General features: G+C 35.7%; 2 protein-coding genes across 2 annotated transcripts in view; both read left to right on the forward strand.

The window, feature by feature from the left end:
- The window catches only part of cmn (calymmin), a 26436-nt gene extending 9192 nt beyond the window's left edge, over positions 1-17244 (forward strand). The window contains exons 13-53 of the mRNA XM_036216983.1: positions 528-575; positions 661-702; positions 804-851; positions 924-965; positions 1149-1193; positions 1393-1437; positions 2074-2133; positions 2199-2261; positions 2329-2370; positions 2438-2512; positions 2849-2896; positions 2970-3017; positions 3086-3127; positions 3186-3227; positions 3380-3436; positions 3689-3739; positions 4359-4793; positions 7889-7933; positions 8015-8056; positions 8432-8476; positions 8705-8752; positions 8825-8995; positions 9109-9132; positions 9213-9257; positions 9339-9377; positions 9458-9490; positions 9607-9669; positions 9864-9926; positions 10439-10495; positions 10596-10643; positions 10710-10754; positions 10844-10915; positions 12146-12217; positions 12310-12354; positions 12457-12504; positions 12582-12635; positions 12703-12768; positions 12844-12882; positions 13081-13314; positions 16770-16826; positions 16907-17244. Of these exons, the coding sequence (XP_036072876.1) occupies positions 528-575; positions 661-702; positions 804-851; positions 924-965; positions 1149-1193; positions 1393-1437; positions 2074-2133; positions 2199-2261; positions 2329-2370; positions 2438-2512; positions 2849-2896; positions 2970-3017; positions 3086-3127; positions 3186-3227; positions 3380-3436; positions 3689-3739; positions 4359-4793; positions 7889-7933; positions 8015-8056; positions 8432-8476; positions 8705-8752; positions 8825-8995; positions 9109-9132; positions 9213-9257; positions 9339-9377; positions 9458-9490; positions 9607-9669; positions 9864-9926; positions 10439-10495; positions 10596-10643; positions 10710-10754; positions 10844-10915; positions 12146-12217; positions 12310-12354; positions 12457-12504; positions 12582-12635; positions 12703-12768; positions 12844-12882; positions 13081-13314; positions 16770-16825 (2687 nt within the window). The 3' untranslated portion in view covers position 16826; positions 16907-17244. The remainder of the gene's footprint in view (positions 1-527; positions 576-660; positions 703-803; positions 852-923; positions 966-1148; positions 1194-1392; positions 1438-2073; positions 2134-2198; positions 2262-2328; positions 2371-2437; positions 2513-2848; positions 2897-2969; positions 3018-3085; positions 3128-3185; positions 3228-3379; positions 3437-3688; positions 3740-4358; positions 4794-7888; positions 7934-8014; positions 8057-8431; positions 8477-8704; positions 8753-8824; positions 8996-9108; positions 9133-9212; positions 9258-9338; positions 9378-9457; positions 9491-9606; positions 9670-9863; positions 9927-10438; positions 10496-10595; positions 10644-10709; positions 10755-10843; positions 10916-12145; positions 12218-12309; positions 12355-12456; positions 12505-12581; positions 12636-12702; positions 12769-12843; positions 12883-13080; positions 13315-16769; positions 16827-16906) is intronic.
- Positions 17245-17458: 214 nt separating this feature from the next.
- Positions 17459-21302, forward strand: LOC112154199 (progestin and adipoQ receptor family member 4). Its single transcript, XM_036216984.1, has 3 exons — positions 17459-17804; positions 18378-18596; positions 20616-21302. Exons 1-3 carry the CDS (start codon positions 17636-17638, stop codon positions 21047-21049), a joined length of 822 nt encoding a protein of 273 aa, XP_036072877.1. The 5' UTR covers positions 17459-17635; the 3' UTR covers positions 21050-21302.
- Positions 21303-21313: the final 11 nt, after the last annotated feature.

The raw sequence follows: 21313 nt of genomic DNA on the forward strand, positions 1-21313 counted from the left end.
CCTCCCCCAAAGGTCAAAGGTCAATAAAATGAATGAAATTGAACTCGTGGCATGTGTGTGAACTTTTGTGAAGATCGCTTGAAAAATAGTATATGTTGGAAAACGTGAAAATCCCCAAATCTCAAACTTTGCCACAAAATCGCTGCAAGCTGTAGGTTGAGTGGCCATCCCATAATAATTTCAAAAACTACCAGTGGATATCCCGACACATGGATTTTGGTTTTATTAGTGGATTTTAAAATATTTTTCTTTTTTTTCTCAATTAGCGATTTTCTGCCCCATCTTTTTTTTATTTTTTTGCTATGATGTCATCATGTTTGGGGGTGTGGTCTCTCAACTATGCCCCAAAATTCATTAACACCAAGTACTAGTTCTGTGCTAATTTTGGTGTTTTTGAGCAAGTAGGGGATGGGTTAAATTGTCACTCAAAGGCGCAGAAATGTTTCCATATGCAAAAACAACCTGGTAACTTACAGGACCAGAAATTGTGGGTCATAATTTAGAAAAGCGACGCGTTTCTGTTGCAGGATATGGACCTAAAGCTGGCCCGAGCATTAGACAACAACTAAAATCAGGTGTGATGGAAATTTTTCACTGAAATCAATGACGAAAACTTCCAAACAGTGAAGAAAATCTATTTTTTATTTTTTATTTTTGCAGGTTATGTTGCTCAAACTGGTGGACAAGGAGGAAAACCCAACGGTACGGCGACACTACGACAATAAAAATAGTTAAGAGACAATTTTTGCATAAAAAAATCAAAAGAAATCATTGTGAAATGAAACATCTGTGACTTTTTACAGGCTATGGGGTTGTGGCTGGCCCAAGCACAGGACAACAAATGAGAAATGGTAGATTTTTACACCTAATTCACTTGCAAACTCTGAATAATTGGATTCCTTTAAACATAGTTCTTGTTGCAGGTTATGCTTCTCAATCTGGAGGACAAATGACCAAAGGCAATGGTATTTAAGATGATATATGCTTTAAAAAGACAAATATTAGTATGATTCAGTGCCTTTCAAGTTTTTTTGAGTTTTACCACAACATTATCATTAACATATATACATACATTACTATTGTTTTTCTAGTTGAAATGAACAGAAAAAGCTTTGATAGACTAGTAAAAAAATGTTTTTTTTCTGTAGGTAATGTTGCTGCAGCAACTACCCAAAATGGACTTGGAACTAAAGGTTTGTTTTTTTTATTTAGATGATGCTTAAACAGCTGTTTTCCTATAGGCGAACATCATAGCAGAGTTACTACAGAGTAAGAAAATCAGTTCTTCTTGAACCGTGACTATTCTAGGATACATTAGGACAGGATAAGGTGCCAGGTCTAATAGAAAAGGGGCAAAAACTATTAATATAAAGCTAAACTTATATTTTGTAGGTCAAGGCGTGGTGGCCGGACCATCAACAGGAAATGGAGCGTATGGTAAGTTTAAGTTTTGAAAATGTTTTGGTTCATAGGTTTGTGCCTAATTTGGCTGGATTGACAAAATGTATCTAAATTTAATAGATCAATAATCGATAGATAAAAGTAGAGATCAATCTAACACAAAAAGCTAGAGTCTGCTAGCTTGATGCTAACATAATAATGATATAAACTCACAGGCATTAATTTTCCAAATTCTTTTAACAAAATATTTTTTTAAGTAACTAGTTTTTATCTCATACTTTCTTCTTCTTCTGGAATAAGGTGCAGTGCTATAGCGCCATCGCCACCTAGTGGCCAAACTGAAACAGTACAATTGAGAATCTATGTAACACTGTATGGTTTTAACAATCTCATCATAATTTCACTAACAAATTTTAAAACATTTAAACTCTATCAGATTAAAATGAAAGTCTTCAAAATGTATATATAGATTATTAATGTATTTTTAAACAAAAGTGTCTAAATGTGTAAACTTAAAATTTTATTTCATTGTGTGGATCCATTAAACAAATAGGAAAAAAAAAAAAAAACTTGGAATCAAATTGATCCAGGCTCTAGTGAATGGAATAGAATCTGGAATTATAGGTGATACCAAGCCCTCGTGCCTAAATCTTACTTGTGCATTTTTTATAGGACAAGGAGGAGTGGGGAGCAAACCCATGAAGGGTTATGGCCGAACACCTTATGGAACAGGTAACTTCAACTCCTCAAACTAAACCCTCATGTCGGCCTGCTTAACTCCGCCTGTATGGTTTAAGGTGTACAGAGGGGAGTGTTGGGAGGCCTGGGAGTTCCTCAGCCCACCAGAAATCAGCAGAAACGTGAGTAAAAATAAGGGAAATGTTGCATAAAAGAAACCTTTAAGACTCTCTGCATTTGTGCTTCCAGCATACGGGAGCAAGTCTGGTTACAGAGCTCAGCCAAACGGTGGTGAGTTTGAGGGTCAACAACTGGATCTGTTGATACAGAATGATGCAAATAAGTGACATTTATTTAGGTTACAACGGCGGTTATGGCAGCGCTGCTCTGGGACCTCGATATGGAAACGGAGGAATAAAAGGACCGGCACAAGGTTGGTGACAATCTAACTTTCTGATTATATCTCTTCATTTTTTAAATCTTTCAACACAGTAAGTTTGTTTCTGTTTTATGTCAACAGCTGCTATGCTATGATTAGATTAAACAAAGTAGTATGAGATAAAGAAATCATTAGCATCATCAATTCACTTCACTGACTTCCTGATAATTTTAGAATTCTCTAAAACTTCTATTCCTATTTGTTTTTTATGTGTTTTATTTTAATTTAATGCTGTATTTAATTTCTGCTTTTATTGTGAAGCACTCTGGTACCCTGAATATGTTGTAAAGTGCTGTATAAATAAAGATTCATTCATTCTGTGTTTTAAAGGCTATGCAAACTTCCAACCACGTCCTGGTAACGGGGCAGTTCTAAGTGGTGAGAAATTTTGTTTTTAAGCTTTTAATGATTAATTCTGTGTGAAACTATTACAATGTTTTAAAACTTCTAGGTTATGAGCAACAAGGTGGTGGAGTTGCTGCAAAACCTGCAAAATCAGGTATCTGCTTTACCACACTTGATGCAGAAAATCCAGACATTTTGTAACATTTCTCTGTTTCTGTAAAGGTGTTGGTAACATTCCTACCGGATATGGTGGCAGACCGAACGGTAAAACTAATAACTCTTTCATTTTTCATTTTAATTTGATATTTTTGAACGCTTTCAGGGTATCCTCAATCAAATGGAGGTTCAGGGAGACTCCAGCCAGGTAAACCTGACAATAATGATGGCAAAAGGGAATTTCTGAAGCTTTGAATTATAAAGTTATGTATTTAATCTGAATGTTATGTCATGTTTATGTGATCAAAAGAAAAAAAGAGTGGACTAATGTGATTAAAAGTTGGTGCGATTTATTTACAGGTTATGGAGCCACAGCTGGAGGCGGAGTTTTTAAAGGATACGGCGCTAAACCAATTGGTGATGACGTTTTAAAAATACTCAATTACTTAACAATAATCAATATTATTTATTTATTTATTTTTACTATCTAAAAACTAATCAAAGCAAATGTTTTTCCTTTGGAAAATTGCCCTAAAAGTCTCAGAAAATGCATCTAAAAATGTGAAAAACTATTGTAAGCTTTTAAAAAAGGTAAAATTTCAATAGTATCTTGATTTTTAGCAAAATGTTTTTTTTAAATATTTTTTTTCTTAAACACTGTTTCATAAGGTCAAGGTGGAAATGGTGCTGTTCTAAGTGGATATGGACGACAACCCAACGGTGAGTCTTAACTAATATTAAAAAGAATTGAAATATTAGTGAAAAATTTAACGGAAAATGTTTTTTATGGATTTCTGAGTGATGATGATGATTGAATCTCATAATTAGTAGGACTGGGTTGATAAAAATTAATTAATTGATCCAAGATTAATTGCTCAATAATCAATCCATAAAAGTAGAGTTTGATTTAATGCGTGAAGCTCAAGTCTGCTAGCTTGATGCTAACATATAATGGGATTTCCCATAGGACGGCTAACGCTCGGTTGACCTAAACATACGTTGCTGATTAAATTAGCATCTTTATAAACTCACAGGCATGAATTTCCAAACTCTTTTAAGGATTTTTTTTAAAAATAACAATTTGAGGTCTAAAGCATCACATTTTGCTCATATTTGCTTGTTCTGGATTAATAGGTAATTAGGTTTGAAATGAGAAAATAGACGTTGCTTTAAATTCAGAGAGTACAAACACCCCAAAACATAAAAAAAAAAAATCTTTAGATATTGGATAAAGTTTGAAATGGGATTTCTGACAAAAAAATCCTTTGTTATTAAAGATCAGCTTCACTTTTCCTACTTTTATAGACTTTTTCGCTGAAATTCTTTGTTTGGTTGCCAGGTTACAACATGATGCCAAACGGAAAGGGTCAGGCTGTCAGAGGAGCAGAAGTGTCGGGTAGAAATCCTCTTAAAGGTGGGATGCATTTCCATCACCATCACCATCAGCAGCAGCAGATGACTGCTCAGTTGGGCGATGTCACCCCAAGGGTGGATACCCCACCTGCCCCCGCCCCTACCAATGGCCTCCTTGTTATGGTGACCCAAGACAAGTACCAAAAGCTGCCTTCCCCTTTGCCACAAGGGAAGAAGTACAAACACACGCCACTTCATCCTGAGGAAACGCCAGAACCTGCACCTGCATACCCTGAAGCCAGAGGGCAGCACCTTTCACTGGAGCCGGCCCCCATCGGACCAAAGGACAAGAACCAAAAGGGGGTTCTGTCTGGACCTGCAGCTGTGGTTCCTCAAGGGATTCCCTCACCAGAACACGCAGGCAAGTAATGTGACGCTTGGCCTCTTATTGTGCACAAAAACAATGTTTCTGCCTAAAAGTTTTTTTTAAATACATCAGGATATATACTGTATATATATATATATATATATATATATATATATATATATTAAGAACCACTCAAATCATCTTTTCATCTCCTTTTAAAAGTATTCCCAGTAATTTTTAATTATAATTATGCAATTTTTTGCCAAAAAAAAACTATAAATATTTAGGACAGATGTATAAAACATACGGCCCGTCAGATATTTTGTTCCGACCTAGTCATGAAAAGAAAAAAAATATAAAGATGCTTAAAAAAAATGCAAGTTTCTGGCCCGTTTGTGTGGCAAGTTATGGTTCTATAAAAAAATTACTGAAATGCACAATTGCGCCAATAGGGGGAGCAAAGGAAAAGAAAAACTGGCATGGCGCCCTGGGCGAAACGTGAGGGGTGACAAAATTGAGTTTTGGAAGCTTTTTAGTTATTTTATTTATGGTTTTAATTATTACTTTTTTTACATTTCACAAAAATGAGTGGTGTGTTAACTGTAAAAAAAAAAAAAAAAAAAAAAAAAAAAAAAAATCATTGCAATTTGGCGCCCCCTCCAGCAGATGGCGCCTTAAGCGGCCACCTAGCTCATCTACGCTTGTAAACAGCATATCTTTGCAAGTACTTGCCACATCTGAGTAAAATGCAGTTTAATTTAATTATATTTTTTACTGATTTGCACATTTACATGTTAGACAGGGTGTTTACATTTTTTAAATAGCCCCCTCTTGAGTTTACTAACAGGATTGCGTCAACGGTCAGATGTAAAATATTCAGTCTGTATAAAATTGAATAAAAAAAAATTTTTCTTCAAGTAAAATGCATTTTATATGAAATCCATTGGCCTCTGAATGAATGTGTAACTATACGTGATGGTTGGATGAGGCATTTAGGCAACAGAGTTGATCACAGGTTATCTTTCTATTATGTTCCTGAGTGTGGCCCCTGAACCAAAATGAGTTTGACACCCCTGATCGAGGACATAGTTTCTGCAGAGCAGCAGTAGTTCATTAGAAGCTGGCCTCTGAGTTCAGAGCAACCCCGCCCCACTTCTGAGTAATATTGGAGTTATCCACTGAAGACGTACATTGATCTACAAGTGGATGCATCAGAATGGAGCAGAGTAGGGAGCTTGTGGCCCGCCCTGCGTATTTTCTACATCACAAAAATAATGATTTAGATAAAGAAATACTCAGAAATGCTAATTTAAGCTTAATTTTCTTAATTAATGTTCACTTTTATCAGAAAAATGGCAGAAAAACATGTTAAAAATATCAAAAACACTATTTTAATTAGAGTGGGTCTTTTAAAGCAAGATTCTTGATGCTACATCCTGAAAAGACAGTGGTTTAACATGTCCACATGAAAGGAATTGAGCTGCTGAAGCGAACAGATCAGTGTCAAAATCCTTTCATTTTAGAGGTGTGCCAAAAAAATTGATATTTTGCGATATATATCACAATATTTGGTCCTACGATTGATTCTCGATGAGTTCTCACCAAACATCAATCTTTTATTTTCGTTTGAAGAGGCTGTAAAATGATACTTTTGTCATCCTTTGCTTCCTTCATAAGTAGAAAGAGGGCACGTTGCACTAAAGCTGCTTGAATTATTATTGTATTTATTACACAAAATAAGACGCAAGTTGTTTATTATGGTTGTGTTCAAGCTAAAAAATAAATGTGGAAACATTTTCCTTAAAAATGTGTTCTTTTGTATATTTTATGTTATTAGAGGCGATTTTCTTCACCGATTATCGCAGTATCGCGATATCATGAGTGATGTATTGCGTATTGTAAGGTACCCAGTAATTCCCAGCTCTAGTTTACTTGACACACCACAGTCCCCAAAAAGTTTCTAATGTGTTTACGGCAACTGAAGATTATCCTCAGACTTTGAGGGCTGGTTTTTCAGAAATCCCGCCTCATCTGCTCCTAATTACCTGAATCAGGTGTTTGTCCAATAAGGAGCTTCAATGGCACCTTAGCGTGAAAACATGTGGGACACTGGCCCTCAGAACCTGGAGTTTGAGATCTGTGTTAAATGCTGAGGACTCTTAGGTCTCTTGCAAGGTTATTTTATGCATAATCGAGGATAAAAAGAACCCAAATTATGACATCAAAAGGTCAGTTTTCGTGCACTTACCTGTTATTGAAATGTGTGGCCTCCAGGTTATGTGACTGGAAATGCTTTTCGTCAGCACAAAGCTGCAGAGGCTGTTGGTTTGGGGTCAGACAGCCCTGCTGAAGGGGGGGACGCCCCCAAAACCAAAGCAGAAACGGCTGAGAGAAGGGGCGGCGTCCCCCCTGAGGAATCACTGATCACTGGGGGTGTGGGCGAGTCTGCAGCAGAGGAGGCGGACGCTCCGCCTGACAGAAGTAGAAGTATCCATGCTGGGGAGAGCGGTGCGTCTGCTGAGCTAAACCTATAGGTTTGGGAGTGTCTACTAGGACTGGACTGCATGTGTCGACAGGGACTAGAGTATTTCCAGTGCACGGCTTGATTCAACTTAGTCTAGTCTCTAAAGTGAAATAAACATTTGTAAAAGATTTAACCGTGTGAAATTGTTTTTTTTTTTTGTGTGTGCCGAATTTCCCTCCAATTTTTACAAACACAAACACATAAATGCAGCTGCATACAAAAATCAAAACTTATTTTTTTTAAATAACTAAAATGTTAGAGGATCTGTGGAAGACTATTTTTAAACCAAGTTCAGGGAAATTCGAATATTTTTATCATTAAAAAAGCCTAATTTTTACTCTTAAAATAAACATTTTCACTGTTTTAAAACAATCTGTTGCGCCTGCATATGTGTGTCAGCATAATAATGAGCAATTCACTTCACAGTGACTAATAAGACCAAATATTCTGGAATTTTTTCCTTAATCGTGCCTCCATTCTTATCACTTTATGCATGAGTTTTTGACAAATTAACCCACTGACTTAAGCTTGTTTCTACCTAAAATAAAAATGCAACTCACTAACAGCAAAAAGAGTGAAAGGAATCAATAATTTCTCATTATGTCTGACTTTTTTTTTGTTTCAGAGAGCGGAGGATCTTCAGTTTCTAAGGGACCAGGAGCCAAACTCGGTAAATTTGTTTTTTTTTTTCTGGTTTAATAAAAATTCAGAATGCTGGAAATTCTGCTCATGATTGTTTTTGTGTTTGCAGATTGTGGACTCAGTGATCAGTGGATGAAGATACCGAGGCCTGGTAAATAGTGTTCAGTTTGAGACCGTTTGTACAATCGGCAATGCAAACGACTCACTCCAATCATCTTTTGATGTACTTTTAAAGCATTTGCAGTGGTCTTTTAGTTATGATTATGTCATTTTTAGTCAAAAAAAAGTTGCATTTTCTAACAAAATTTGGGAGTTGTGATGTCACACCTGACATTTTCATAGCAACTTAACAGCAGTGAAGCTGCTCTTGAACAGACATGGTCAGAAATGCAATTTTCAGCTAAATTTTCTGTCTCCATCATGACAAAAATGCCACCTGAAGATGTTAAAAACACAATTTTCATTGTAAAGGATTTTTGACTCATTTAGTTTTAATAATTTATTTACCTGTGATGTTTTTTTCCAGATTATAATGCAGCAGCTGGTAGTTTGGATGGCTCACAAACAAAAGGTAGCATCATTTTTATATTTTTGATTCAGCTTTTGGAGTGGTTTTAGAGTGGGGAACACTTAGTAACTTTATTAAAAACTTTAACTTTTATTATAAATGAAGTAGCTTTTTATTGCACATGTGAGTTTGAAAATATATGTGGAATTACAATATAGTTATTAAAACTTGAATATACAGTAATAAGCAGTTTGTTATAGAATATTACATTTTTTGGGGTTTATTTTACAGGTGTTGTAGCGGGCGCGAATGCTTATCCAAACAATGGATACGGTGCAGGTAACAGTTATTGCAGATGAGTATCCTCCTTTTTTATTTGTGTGCAGTTTTTAAACAGATTTGTGGTTGCAGGGCTGGGATATCCGTATGCAGGGAAAACTGCTCAAGCTGGTGAGTCACGTTTTAATTTAAATCTGAGCAAAAATGAAAGAAAAGATGTGAATTTTTCCAACTTGATTTCAAAAGGATATGGACAAGGAGTCCACCCTGGGGCTGGATATGACAATGGAAATCAATATGGAGGTTTATTTTATACATTTTATATTTTTGTCTCGAATTTCAGATTTCATATTAAATTATTGGACTTAACGGATCTATATAAAATTAAATAATGTTTTATTCTATTTCTTTTATAGGAAATGTGGTTCTTAGTGAAGCAGGTAACAATTATTTAATACATTTAATGAAATATATAAAAACAAGAAACATTAGGAAAATAAATACATGGGTTTTCTTCCAGGCTATAGAAATGGATTTGGCGCAGGACCTCAGCCTGACTATTCAAGTACGACAATAACCGTTCTTTTTATATAAAATAAAATGTATTTATTTGATACAAATTTGAGAAAATGTTCTCTTTGTTTAGGTTACGGTCAAAGTGTGTCGACTACTGATGGCAAATCAGGTGCGAAACAGTAAAGTTGGAGTTGAATAGAATTTTTAAGACGATTTTTTGATTTTCATTAAGTGTTTTTGGTTCCTCAGGTGGTAACCCAAGACTTCCTGCAGGACTGGATGGTAAGATTGTGACATTTATATAAACAAACTTGACCTTTTGGGCTTTATTACTTATACGTGCAAAGATAAAACAACAAAACAAAATACAAAATGAATTAATTTTTGTATTCTTGCAGGAATGACTCAATTTGAGCCTCGGTCTGTTGGTCTGGGTGCAAATGTAAAAGGTGGCATGTATGGTGAGGATGATTGTTTTGAAAATTATGTGAATAAATAATCATTGAATCTTGATTTATATGTTTTAGTAATGGAGTAAAGGGGGTAAAAAGCATCTAAATATTTTCTTTATTAATTTATACATATATATTTATGCATGTATATGTAAAATGTGAATCCAAAGTGCAAGTAGAAATTTTATTTTTCATCCTGGTAGGTGTTGGGGGGCTGCAGTTTGGTGGACAACCTGTGAATTCCGGGATTAACGGAGGACAGTATGGTGTGTCTTCTTACATTTTTTTTAAAGGATCTTTCTGTATTTGATGTTTGGATTTTTTTCAGAAATCACAAAATGAATAAACTACTGAAAAATATTGATTTAAATCAATTTTGTTGCAGAATTTTTTGCTTTATTGTCCTTTAACAAGTTTTTCTAGGTTAATTTCAATTTAAAACCCTGACTATTTTCATTAAATAAGTGAAATAAAACTCCATCATTTTTTAGTACTTTAGTCTACAATCATGTTTTATGTGAAACATGAAACCAAAACTAAAAATATGTAATAAATACAAACTTGAGAAGGTAATTTGTCTCTTTTATTACAAAGTCAAAAAGATGCAGCTTTGATTGCCACCTAGTGGACAACACAAAAACTGTATTTTCAATACACTAAAATTGCAGCTTTCATTGAAGTTTTTTAAATGAATAAAGGTGATCTGACAGCCAATAAATGTTATAATTTCATGCAAATATAAATATAAATACTTCCTGATTATTTTTGCGTCTTCTAGGTTATGGAGGTAGTTCATATGGACCTGCAAGTGATGGTAAATCACCAGGAAAGTATGGTGAGAACAGTTCTTCTGTCATAAAAACAACAATATGTCGTCAGTTTTTAAATATTTGTCACTAAAACGTTTCCAAACTTTCTTGATTTCATGCTTTTAGGAGGTACGGTTGCCAGTATGGGAGGAAATCCTGTTCCTGGAAAGCAAAGTTAGTAATTCAATTCAAGAAATGTTTGATTTGTCGTCATGGTGATCATTTATTTTATTTGTTTAGGTTATGGAGGATACCCTTATAACCAAAATGCTCAGAGAAATCACGGTAAATGGGCAAACGGGATTTAATTATTATATAATAAAATAAATGTCACCATCTATGTTAGTTCCTCATTATTTTGCATTTCTGTGCAGCTCATGGAAGACTTCCTTATGGAGTTCAACAGGCTGGACTCAACTCTGAAGCTAAAGCAGCTGGCCACTATGGTAAGAGCTTCAAAAAAAACATTTAATTTTTCCTACTGGAACTTTTATTTAATAGAAAGGAACACATAAAATAACTAACTTCCTTTTAAAATTCTTTCAAATTAAAAGCCTCCCAAAAAGTTTACAATTCAAACAACAAACTGACATTATACAAAAAAGTATTTGACAATCGGGGATTCTACAAGAAGTTTAAGAGGTCTGCAATATTTTTAAAAAAGTGTGAGAAATTATTTTAAAATATATAAATAGTATATGATCGTATTAATGAATGTTACAGACCTCCCTCTTCTTTTGAAGAGGAACAACCTGCAGAGTCTGTGATAAATACTTTACTGCATTTGTATCTACTTCCTGTTTTTATGTAATTTCACTTTGTTTCTTTATTAGCTCATACATACAATGCAGTCATATGGATTACAATGACAAATACATGTGAAATGTATCTGTGCAGGTGAGAGTCTTATGTAACCGCCTCCTCCGAAACATAATCAGTCAATGAAAACGTTACATTTCACCTCATTTACACTTTTTTATAGTTTATAAAATTAAGCTGCATAATTGTTTTTCTTTTTCTCTCAAACTAGGAAATAATTTAAGAGTAGATTTTAGACCAGGGATCTGCAACCTTCAACACTTAAAAAGTCTTCACTCACCCTTTAGAATAATGATAAACTGATTTAAATTTGTTTTTGAACCTGACATGATACATTTAAATTAATTATTGTGGTTTTTTTGGCATTAATAAAACATAAACATGAAAAGAAAGTAGCTTTTTTTATAATATTAAATAGTTTTTAACTTTTGACAGAGCATTTCATGACTTCCTTTCAAAATAAAAGACATCCTACACCATATTAGGTTCATGTCAATGCAGCGAATGCAGTAGGAAGTGTAAAGTAATCAGTAATGCATAAAAAACGGTTTATTTTACTATGATCCAGTGGATTATAGCTTTAATTCTGGTTGTGCTCCATGACAATAAATTGATTTTCTGTGATAAATGAAGCTCAAAATTAAGTCCAAATGTGTCAGTATGACGTTGATAAACTACAAAGGATTAATGGATTGATGGACCAAACAATATTGGTAAAACATTTGACTGATACTAAAACATAAAGACACAAATACAGGAATTTGCATTAAATATTGTTAATATTTTACATATTTTTTGAAGAAAGGAACTGATTTTTTGATCTATTTGATTACTAATGATATGTAATAATCTTCCAGGTCATGCCGGGTCATCATATCAGCCTGAATCTGCTGGATTTGGACAAAAAGGGAAAACATCAGGACCATACAGTACAAATGACTTCATACTATTACCTTAACGGTCTTATTATTATTAGTTTGTGTTTGTGACCGTGTGTTTTTGTGCTTCTTCTCCTCATTAGGTGGTGGACAGGCTGCCTTTACACCTCAGTCTCTTGGGTTTGGAGGTGATAATAAATCTGGCAAATATGGTAGATATGAAGTTCCCTTTTCTCCTGATTCATTCTTTTCTTTTTTTTTTGCTAAACGTTGTCATGACAACCCCACAGATAAACAGGGAGCTTTCCAGTCACAGCTTCTCGGGCCTGCAGCTGAAGGTAAATTAACTAAACGAATATGACTAAACTAGTCATGATGATGGATCAATAAGTTAATTTGTGCTTAAATGACTCAGAAGCAGCCGGTCAAAGTTATGAGCGCGGCTTGGATTCGGCAGGAAAATCCTATGGTGAGTGTGTGAAAAAGTGGATTTTTAAATTGATTAATGGAATAAAAGTTTAAATCGGATTTGTTAGTGAAAGGAGAAGTGCCGACTGCAGCACTAGCAGCTGAAAGTGGGAGGATTCCCATGAATAAATACGGTAGGTTTACACTGGTTTGTTTAGATTTTTCTAAATTCTGTCAAATTCTGATCAGTTTTTGTAATTTTTTTTTAGAAAATGTTGGCTACATAAATGGACAAGTGCAGTCAGAAGGTAATAAAATATTCATTTAAAGAAGTAGAACTGAACCCTTTAACACCTGAGATGTTAAAACACACAATATTTCACAAACCTTAATTTTACAACGTAATTCCATCAGATTCTGAAGGAGAAAAGCAGTGCAGAGTCCTAAGAATATATCAGACCACTAATTTAATTTAATATTTTCCATTTCCTTTTGACTCCTCTTAGTTGCTGCACTTCCTGCAGCTCCCACTGCCGGCTCCACCCTGGCCTTTTCGTCCCCTGACGCGATTCCTCCAGAGGATGTTCAGGACATTCCGGATCCGGAGGGCACAGCCAGCTTCTTGGAGTCGGCACCCGTCACAGAAATGCTGGGCGAGTCTCAGGTACCGGAGGATGACGAGAACCTGCCGCGTCAGATCCACATCCAGCAGCATCTCAAACTCCACTTCAACCCGCAAAGCAAGTCCCGCCCACTTTGATTATTTTCTATGCCATCTTAAAGACCCACTCTGATCATCTTATGAAGTATTTTAAAGCATTATTTATAGTCTTTTTTTATCATTCATAACGATTTTTATCATATTTATATCTTATTTGCACGATCTAATCTTTCCTTATTGGATATAATAATAATAATAATAATACATTTTATTTATTGGGCGCCTTTCAAGGGACTCAAGGTCGCCTTACAGTCAAAAATATACAAACACAATAAAAGAACGGTTAAAAAAGCAACAAAGCAGATAAATACAGCATAAAAAATAATAATGGATTGCAAATCAGGATGGATAAGATTGTTGGAATAAATGAGTTTTAAGATTACAAATAAAATCAGGAAGTGAGTCCATGTTACGTAAGTTAGAAGGGAGAGAGTTCCAGAGCTGGGGGGCGGAACGGCTAAAAGCCCTGGTACCCATGGTGACAAGGCGGGCACGGGGCACAACCAGGTGGAGGGATGAAGAAGATCTAAGGGAACGGACAGGGGTGGCTACTTGAAGGAGGTCTAAAAGGTAAGGTGGGGCAAGGCTGTGAAGAGCTTTGAAGGTCAGGAGGAGGATTTTGTAGATGATCTGGTGTGTCACCGGCAGCCAGTGGAGCTGCTGAAGAACCCGTGAGATATGATGGGAGGAGGGAGTCTGAGAAATGAGGCGAGATGCAGAGTTTTGGACCAGTTGTAGTTTATGGAGTGTTTTTTGAGGTAAACCAAAAAGAAGTGAATTACAGTAATCTAAACGGGAGGTGACGAGGCTGTGGACAAGGACTGCTGTAGAGTTAGAACTGAGGGATGGACGAAGACGACGGATGTTTCGTAGATGAAAATAAGCAGACCTGGTGATGTTATTAACATGGGAGGTGAAAGAAAGGGAGCTGTCGAGGATGACACCCAGACTCTTAACTTGGGGGGAGGGGGAAATTGACGTATTGTCGAATGGAATGGAAAAGTTGCGGATTTTACTTAAATTGGATTTTGTGCCTATTAAAAGAAGCTCAGTTTTATTGCTGTTAAGCTTAAGAAAATTTGAAGTGAACCAAGATTTAACCTCAAGTAGACAGTTGGTGAGGGCGGAAAGTGGAAGCGTAGAGTTAGGTTTGGAAGAGATGTAGAGCTGGGTGTCATCCGCGTAACAATGAAAATAGATTTTATGTTTGCGAAAAATAAAACCAAGGGGAAGAAGATAAATAATAAACAAAAGTGGTCCCAGGACAGAGCCTTGGGGCACACCTGTTGAAACAGGAAAGGAGGAGGAGGAAAAGGATTTTAATTGAATGAACTGAGCACGATCAGAAAGGTATGAACTGAACCAGTTATGGGGTGTATTGACAAGGCCAATGGCAGCGAGTCGATCCAGGAGAATGGGGTGCGAAATGGTATCAAAGGCAGAGCTGAGATTGAGCAGAAGAAGAATAGATAATAGACCAGCATCAGCAGCAACGAGGAGATCATTTGTGATTTTTAAAAGGGCTGTTTCAGTACTGTGAAGGGGGCGAAAACCAGACTGAAATTGTTCATATAAGTTATTGGAGGAAAGGTGAGAATGGAGTTGAGCAGCCACAGTTTTTTCGAGGAGTTTGGAAATGAATGGGAGATTTGATATGGGACGAAAATTATTTAAGTCAGTTGGATCTAAGCCAGGTTTTTTTAGAATTGGAGTTACAGCTGCTATTTTGAGATCAGTGGGGACAATGCCAGAGGTGAGAGAGGAACAAATAATGTTGCGGATGAGAGGAGATATACAGGGGACAACAGACTTAACCAAACATGTGGGTATGGGGTCAAGCTGACAGTAGGAGTTTTTAGATTTATGGATCAGCTCTGAGATTTCATTAATTGAGGGTAGGTCAAAAAATGAGAAAAGAGACTTAGGGGTAAATACAATTGGGGTGGTTGATTCTAGTCCAATAGTAGGAATAAGTTCCTGGTGGATGAGTTCAATTTTGGAGGAAAAGAATGGTTATAACTTGGTTCATGCGTTCTGTAGTTCATAATCTTTCCACTAGGGGCAGTAGTAGGCCTTTTCAAAATGGCTGCTTCCATGAAACCTTTTGGCGGGAAAAGGTTTGCTAACTTTCTTAGCTTTGTGGTTGAAAAAATATTGTTATTCCCTAAATTTATTGGATATATTGAAATAATTAAAAATGTTGTATAAATAAATCTTTATTATACAGTTACAGCATATTAAAATGTGTAGATCAAATTTGAAACAGTCTGTAAATAAGGTGCTTTTTTTTCCCTGAACACTCATGCCAATATTTTAACATCTTAACATAATATTGTTGTGAAAAATTACCAAATCACACATATTGTTCATATATAATAATGTTCATAAGAATGCTCATTAATATTGGCAAAAATTAGGGGTGAATTTCATAAAATGGTTTAAAGCCCTCTTAATTTAAAGAATAAATAAATACATTTCTGCCAATTATTTTGGCTTTATAGGGTTAATTATGATAATGCTGTTTTTAGTCAAAATAAAAAAACTATGATTTTCTATGACAGTTTCTGCTGAGTGATATGAGTTCATTAGAAATTCAATTGAGTTGTGGGTAAAATAATTACCTCCTTGTTGCTGAGAACTCAAAGGTAATGTCCACATTATATTTTCTAGTGCTGTCTGAATCTACAATTCCAATACAGAGTGCACTAGAAATTTCCCAGAAGTCTTTGCGAAAAACTAGCGTGCAGTACTTTAGCAAATATAGACCATGATGCATTGCAGACGAACAATTTTTGCAAAAGAAAATGTGATTAAATGTATTTTTTTAATAAATCATCCACATTTTCATCATCATCAGAGCACAGTGGAGTCCGCACGACAAATAAATTGATCTTTGTTAAGGTGCGGAAATTGTTTTCCAAGTCAGTTATTTCTCCAATAATTCCAACACCACATGAATGCAGCATTTCTCTAAGTTTGCATTTTTTCTTTAAGAGACATCAAACCAATGGTGTAGTTGGCAATAAAAAAGAATAAAAACCACCATTTTGAAATAAAAAACTCCAAATTGTTCTGTTTTAAAGTATAGATATTAATTTAATCAAAATTAAAGCATTTTCTTGACATAATTTCATATTATTACCCTTTTGTAACGTTTTAGAACTTTTTGTGGCACACAAGTCAAACATTTTGCATTAACCCTGCCTAATCTAGTCGTCTACAAGAGCATACAATGTATTTTCTCCACAACAAAGCTCTTTTTCTGTCTGCTCCTGATTCACAACAATTTATATAAAGAAATACTCAGAAATGCAATTTTGATATTAATTTATAGATATATCCTTTAAAAAAGCTACAAGAAGATGTTAAAAACTCCCAAAACACAATTTTCATCAGAGTGGGTCTTTAACAAAATCATCACATTACAGTAGAGTTGTGTTTTTAAATGTAAATAACATTCTTTTCTTTTTTTAGGCAAAAAAGATGGTAAATATGATGTAAATGGCTTCTTTGGGAACAATGGCTATTAAGGTACAAACAAACTTTATATAAAAAGTTTTCTTGGCACTCGCCCTATTTAACCTTTCGGTTGTCTGTGTGTCTCCTGATAGGTTGACGGTGCTGGAAAAACAAAACCTCATTGTTGTTTTTTGTGTATTTGTAATGTAATTATGTAGACAATCGTTTCAACACTTTGGAATTCGGTTTTTGTTGTATAATATTTCTACTCTGTTGTCCTGCACTCTCTGTTCTTTGCAAAGATTTAGTTGCATGATGACGATTTAAATCCAATTTTTGTTGAAACTTCCACATATCTCTGCTAAAATCTGTTGTAATGATACTTCAGGCTAATTTATTTTCAGTGGAAAGGGGTTATTTTTATTACTTGATGCAACAAACTGTTAATTATTGTACAGTATTTGATTAAACCGTGACAGAACACCAACAAGGATTTTCTGTGTGTCATTTTTAATGTTCTATATTATCAAATTTAAAGACTTTATTACACAGGAATACAGATATTTTCATTTTCTATCATGAGGTGTTAACTATAAGAGGCTGCAGCAGTGCGCATGTACTTTTTGTGTTGCAGGGATTAGACCAGATTAGGAATGAAAGCCGGCTGCTTATTGGTCATGCAGAGACCGTGCCACTTAGTCAGCTCAACAGGTTGCTTTATCTGAGTTCCACCTGTCCGACGATGGTTCTCAGGGTAGAGGAGTTTCTGCCTGGTCATGGTTACAGCATGACGGTGAGTCCAGCCTCTAGTAGGATGTTAGGTTAGAGGAACTTGTAGTTATATAAATGTGAGGGCGCTGGCTGGCTGGCTGCAGGAAGTCATGATGGGGCTTTACCAAGGACCGCGGCTCCTGGACTTTGCAAAGACCCCTCCGCATTTGCAGTTCAACAAGTACGTCCTCACCGGTTACCGGCCGGTGTCCACGGCGCAGGAGTGCCTCAGGAGCCTCTTCTACATGCACAATGAGCTGGGAAACATTTACACTCACGGTGAGTCTTCCTGTCATTTGAGGTTTTCACGAGTGTCTGAACAAAATTTCCAATGAAGGTGAATAGGTCAACACAACTACTCTCACTGGTCCAGTTACTCTCATCCTCGCTGGAAAGAGTTTTAACGAGGTTAGGGTATTAGCTGTAATCTGTCCTGGGAATCCTTCTTTAGGAAATGTCTTTAGTCAACGAGGTGACAGGTGCTATAAACTCCTGTGTACGAGCGTTGAAGTAAATCAACTGCAACACTTTAAAAGTCCAAAATAACTTCATTTATGAGAGCTCGGTCAATTGCGGGACTAAAACTGTAAGAACTTGGATCATCCGACTGAACTTTTTATTTTTGTCCTGTTTTCTCCCAGGACATCTCATAAGTTCATTAGGAGTAACACTCTTATGAGAGGAAGTGAACAGTATTAGCGTTAAAGTACTGAACTGGTTCCTCCAGCGTGGAACAGTCATTGTTCTGGTCAAAGAAAAATGCAAGAATTAGAAGGAAGTACTTTAGATTTAAAAACTGAACTACCGTGAACATCTATTCTCTAGTAATTGAATGTCACTCCATCCACTCAGGAATCCCCTTCCTCCTCTTCCTGGTGCTGCTGCCTCTCAGTATTCCATGGGAGGAGGTGGACAGCACCTGGATTTGTGTGGTCCACTACCTGGCCTGCCTGTGTCCCACCGTCGGCTCGGTGCTCTACCACTTGTTCATGAACCATGTGGGGGGAGAGCACGTGTACGACACCCTGCTGTCCCTGGACATGTTCGGAGTCTGCCTGGTTAACACACTGGGTAATGTTGAGCTGGTTTTTTTGACCAATCAAGAACATGTAAAATGTGCTTTTATGATTGCTCTTAGTTATAAACAGTAGGGCTGGGTATCGCCAATAATTTCCAGATTCTATTCGATTCAGATTTTTTTTTTTATTCTTTCGATCCACTCAATTCAATTTTAAGTTTACACATTAAGACACATTTGTTTAAAAATACATGAATAATCTATACAGAGAAGCTCCAACAATCCTCCTTCTCCTGGAGGGTGTTTCAGTTTGGCCACTAGGTGGTGATCTCGCCATAGCATTAAACTTTATTTTAGAAGAAGAAGAAAGTATACTTTATAAAAAACTGTTTTAGACCACAAATGGTTACTTAAAAATATATTTCCGTAAAAGAGTTTAGAAAATTCATGCCTGTGAGTTTATAAAGATGTTTATTTAGTAACAATCTATGTTTAGGTCGATAGCATTAGCTAGATACGTTAGCATCAAGCTAGTGGACTTTAGCTTTATGCGTTAGATCAATCTCAACTTTTATATTGATCTATTAGGCTTAAATTGATTCATTAATTTATCAATCCAGCCCTACTAAATAGACATTTTGTACTTTTACATTCAGTACAGGAGACAATAATCAATCAAGTTTTTAGAGTTTGCTTTAACAGCAATGGGTAGAAGTGAATTTATATAATCCCACCTCTGTTTTATTTTTATTTTTTAACATAATGATCTTATTCTGGTTTGTAACTGTTAATTAAAGGTATTACATTTTTGAAGAGAGAAAATCAAAAATAATCCTCAGTTGGTTGCTCCATTATAAAAAGAAACGACGGTGGTTACAAAAAAGCCTTTTCCTAACTTAAAATTGATTTTATGTTAGACTTATACTTTTAATTTAAATGCAAAATTTACATTTTAACACCCGAATTCCTTAAAAAGTCAGATTAAAAGGAGAAAAATTATAAATAATCTATGAGCTTTGTTCTAGGAGTTATACTGAATCTTTACATATATATAGTAGATATTTTACATTTTCTTTACATGCATCAAGATCCGTTTAAGGACTTTTGATCAAATATTTATACCGTGTTATCAAGTTAAAAATCCTTAAGTGAAAATTGATCATTTGGCTATGCAAGTGGATATAACACTAATTAAACTAGATCAAAACGTTGTTGGGACTGCGATTTGTGGATACTTGGAAAACACAATAAAAATTGAGTTAAAAAAAAAAAAACTAGATCAAAGCGTATGCGGATCAGTTGTTGTCAGTGATGCAACTAAATTTCAAACATCCGCAGTATTATTTTACATTGATTTTGTCTTTGGTTCATAAATGACAGACGAGTCATTTACATTAACCAGTAACAAAAATCTAAAATATATTCGTATTCCAACATTTTTATATAATTCTATATATTTGCATAACTCAAACAGTAAAAAAAAAATGTTTAAATGGCTTTTATGTTAACCTGGTGTTTCAAGCAAATCTTAAATTTAAGTAAAAGGTTGTCCAGGAACTGCATTTTTTTTTTTATAAAATGAGGAAATTGATCCTCGGCAGGTTTGTACGGAGCCCCTAAAGGGACAAAAGAATTGAACTAAAAAGTGAAGTAAAGACTTTTTTTTCTGGTTACTAACTGGTACGCACCACATAGTAAATTGATTTTTTTTTTTTAAAGTAACATTTTATTTTTCATATTTACCAGATAGTAAATCGAAATTTTTATTTTTCTAAAATTTGAAGTGAAAAACAATTCTAGTTATTAACTGGTGTGCAGCAGATAGAAACTGGAAAAAAAATGAAAATTGAAGTAAAGAATTTTTTTTTTTTTTCAAATTTTTTGAATTTTTTTTTTTTACTTCAATGTCCTTTTAGGGGGTCTGCAGGTTTTTACAAACAAATAAAAAAAAAAAAAGCGAAATCAAGGATTAAATTAATCTAAAATTAAGTTGTGTTGAGATGTTTATGTTGGCAGAGCGTGAAATCAAGGTTTTCCACTCTTAACCAGAGCGTCTTCCCTTTTCTTCATAGGGGCACTCCCAATCATCTACATTACCCTCCTCTGCTACCCCGCCGTGCAGCAGACCGCCCTGCTGGCGTACATCCTCCTCTCAGCCCACGGCATCTACTACGCCACCACAGCCCGCACAAACGTCACGCGGCTGAAGGCGTTCGTCTGGCAGGCCCTGTTCCGCTTCGTCCTCTTCCTGTTCCGGGTCTACGGGAACGGCGTCGGCAGCCCCAACTCCCTGCGCCTCTTCGTCACCATGGATGCTTTCGCCGTGCTGGGTGGACTGGTCAACATCATCCAGATTCCAGAGCGGTTTAGCCCGGGCTTGTTTGACAACTGGGGCAACAGCCACCAGATAATGCATGTGATGGTCATCTGCTCGATTATCTACCTGCACTGGGGCACCATGGAGGATTTAAACTGGATTAAGTCCTTCCAGTGTCCTACCGGGTGATAGACGTGCAGCTGGCTCACCTTAAGGCTTTTGCACGAAGGGAAGAGTTTTAAATATTGCACTTTAGTCTTCCCAGAAGTCTCTAATCTAGCCTTTATGCCACAGAAGAATTAAAGGAACCCAAAGTTTTGTCACTGCTGAGCTTCAATATTGCTGTATTTAATGGAAACTCCTGAACATACTTGATTTAGTTTGATTTGCAGTAGCTTTTGACCAAACGGGTCATTAAACTGAGTTTTAACTGTACATAATAAATGCCATATA

This window comes from Oryzias melastigma, linkage group LG19 (genome assembly GCF_002922805.2).
Source record: "Oryzias melastigma strain HK-1 linkage group LG19, ASM292280v2, whole genome shotgun sequence".
Taxonomy (NCBI): Eukaryota; Metazoa; Chordata; class Actinopteri; order Beloniformes; family Adrianichthyidae; genus Oryzias; species Oryzias melastigma.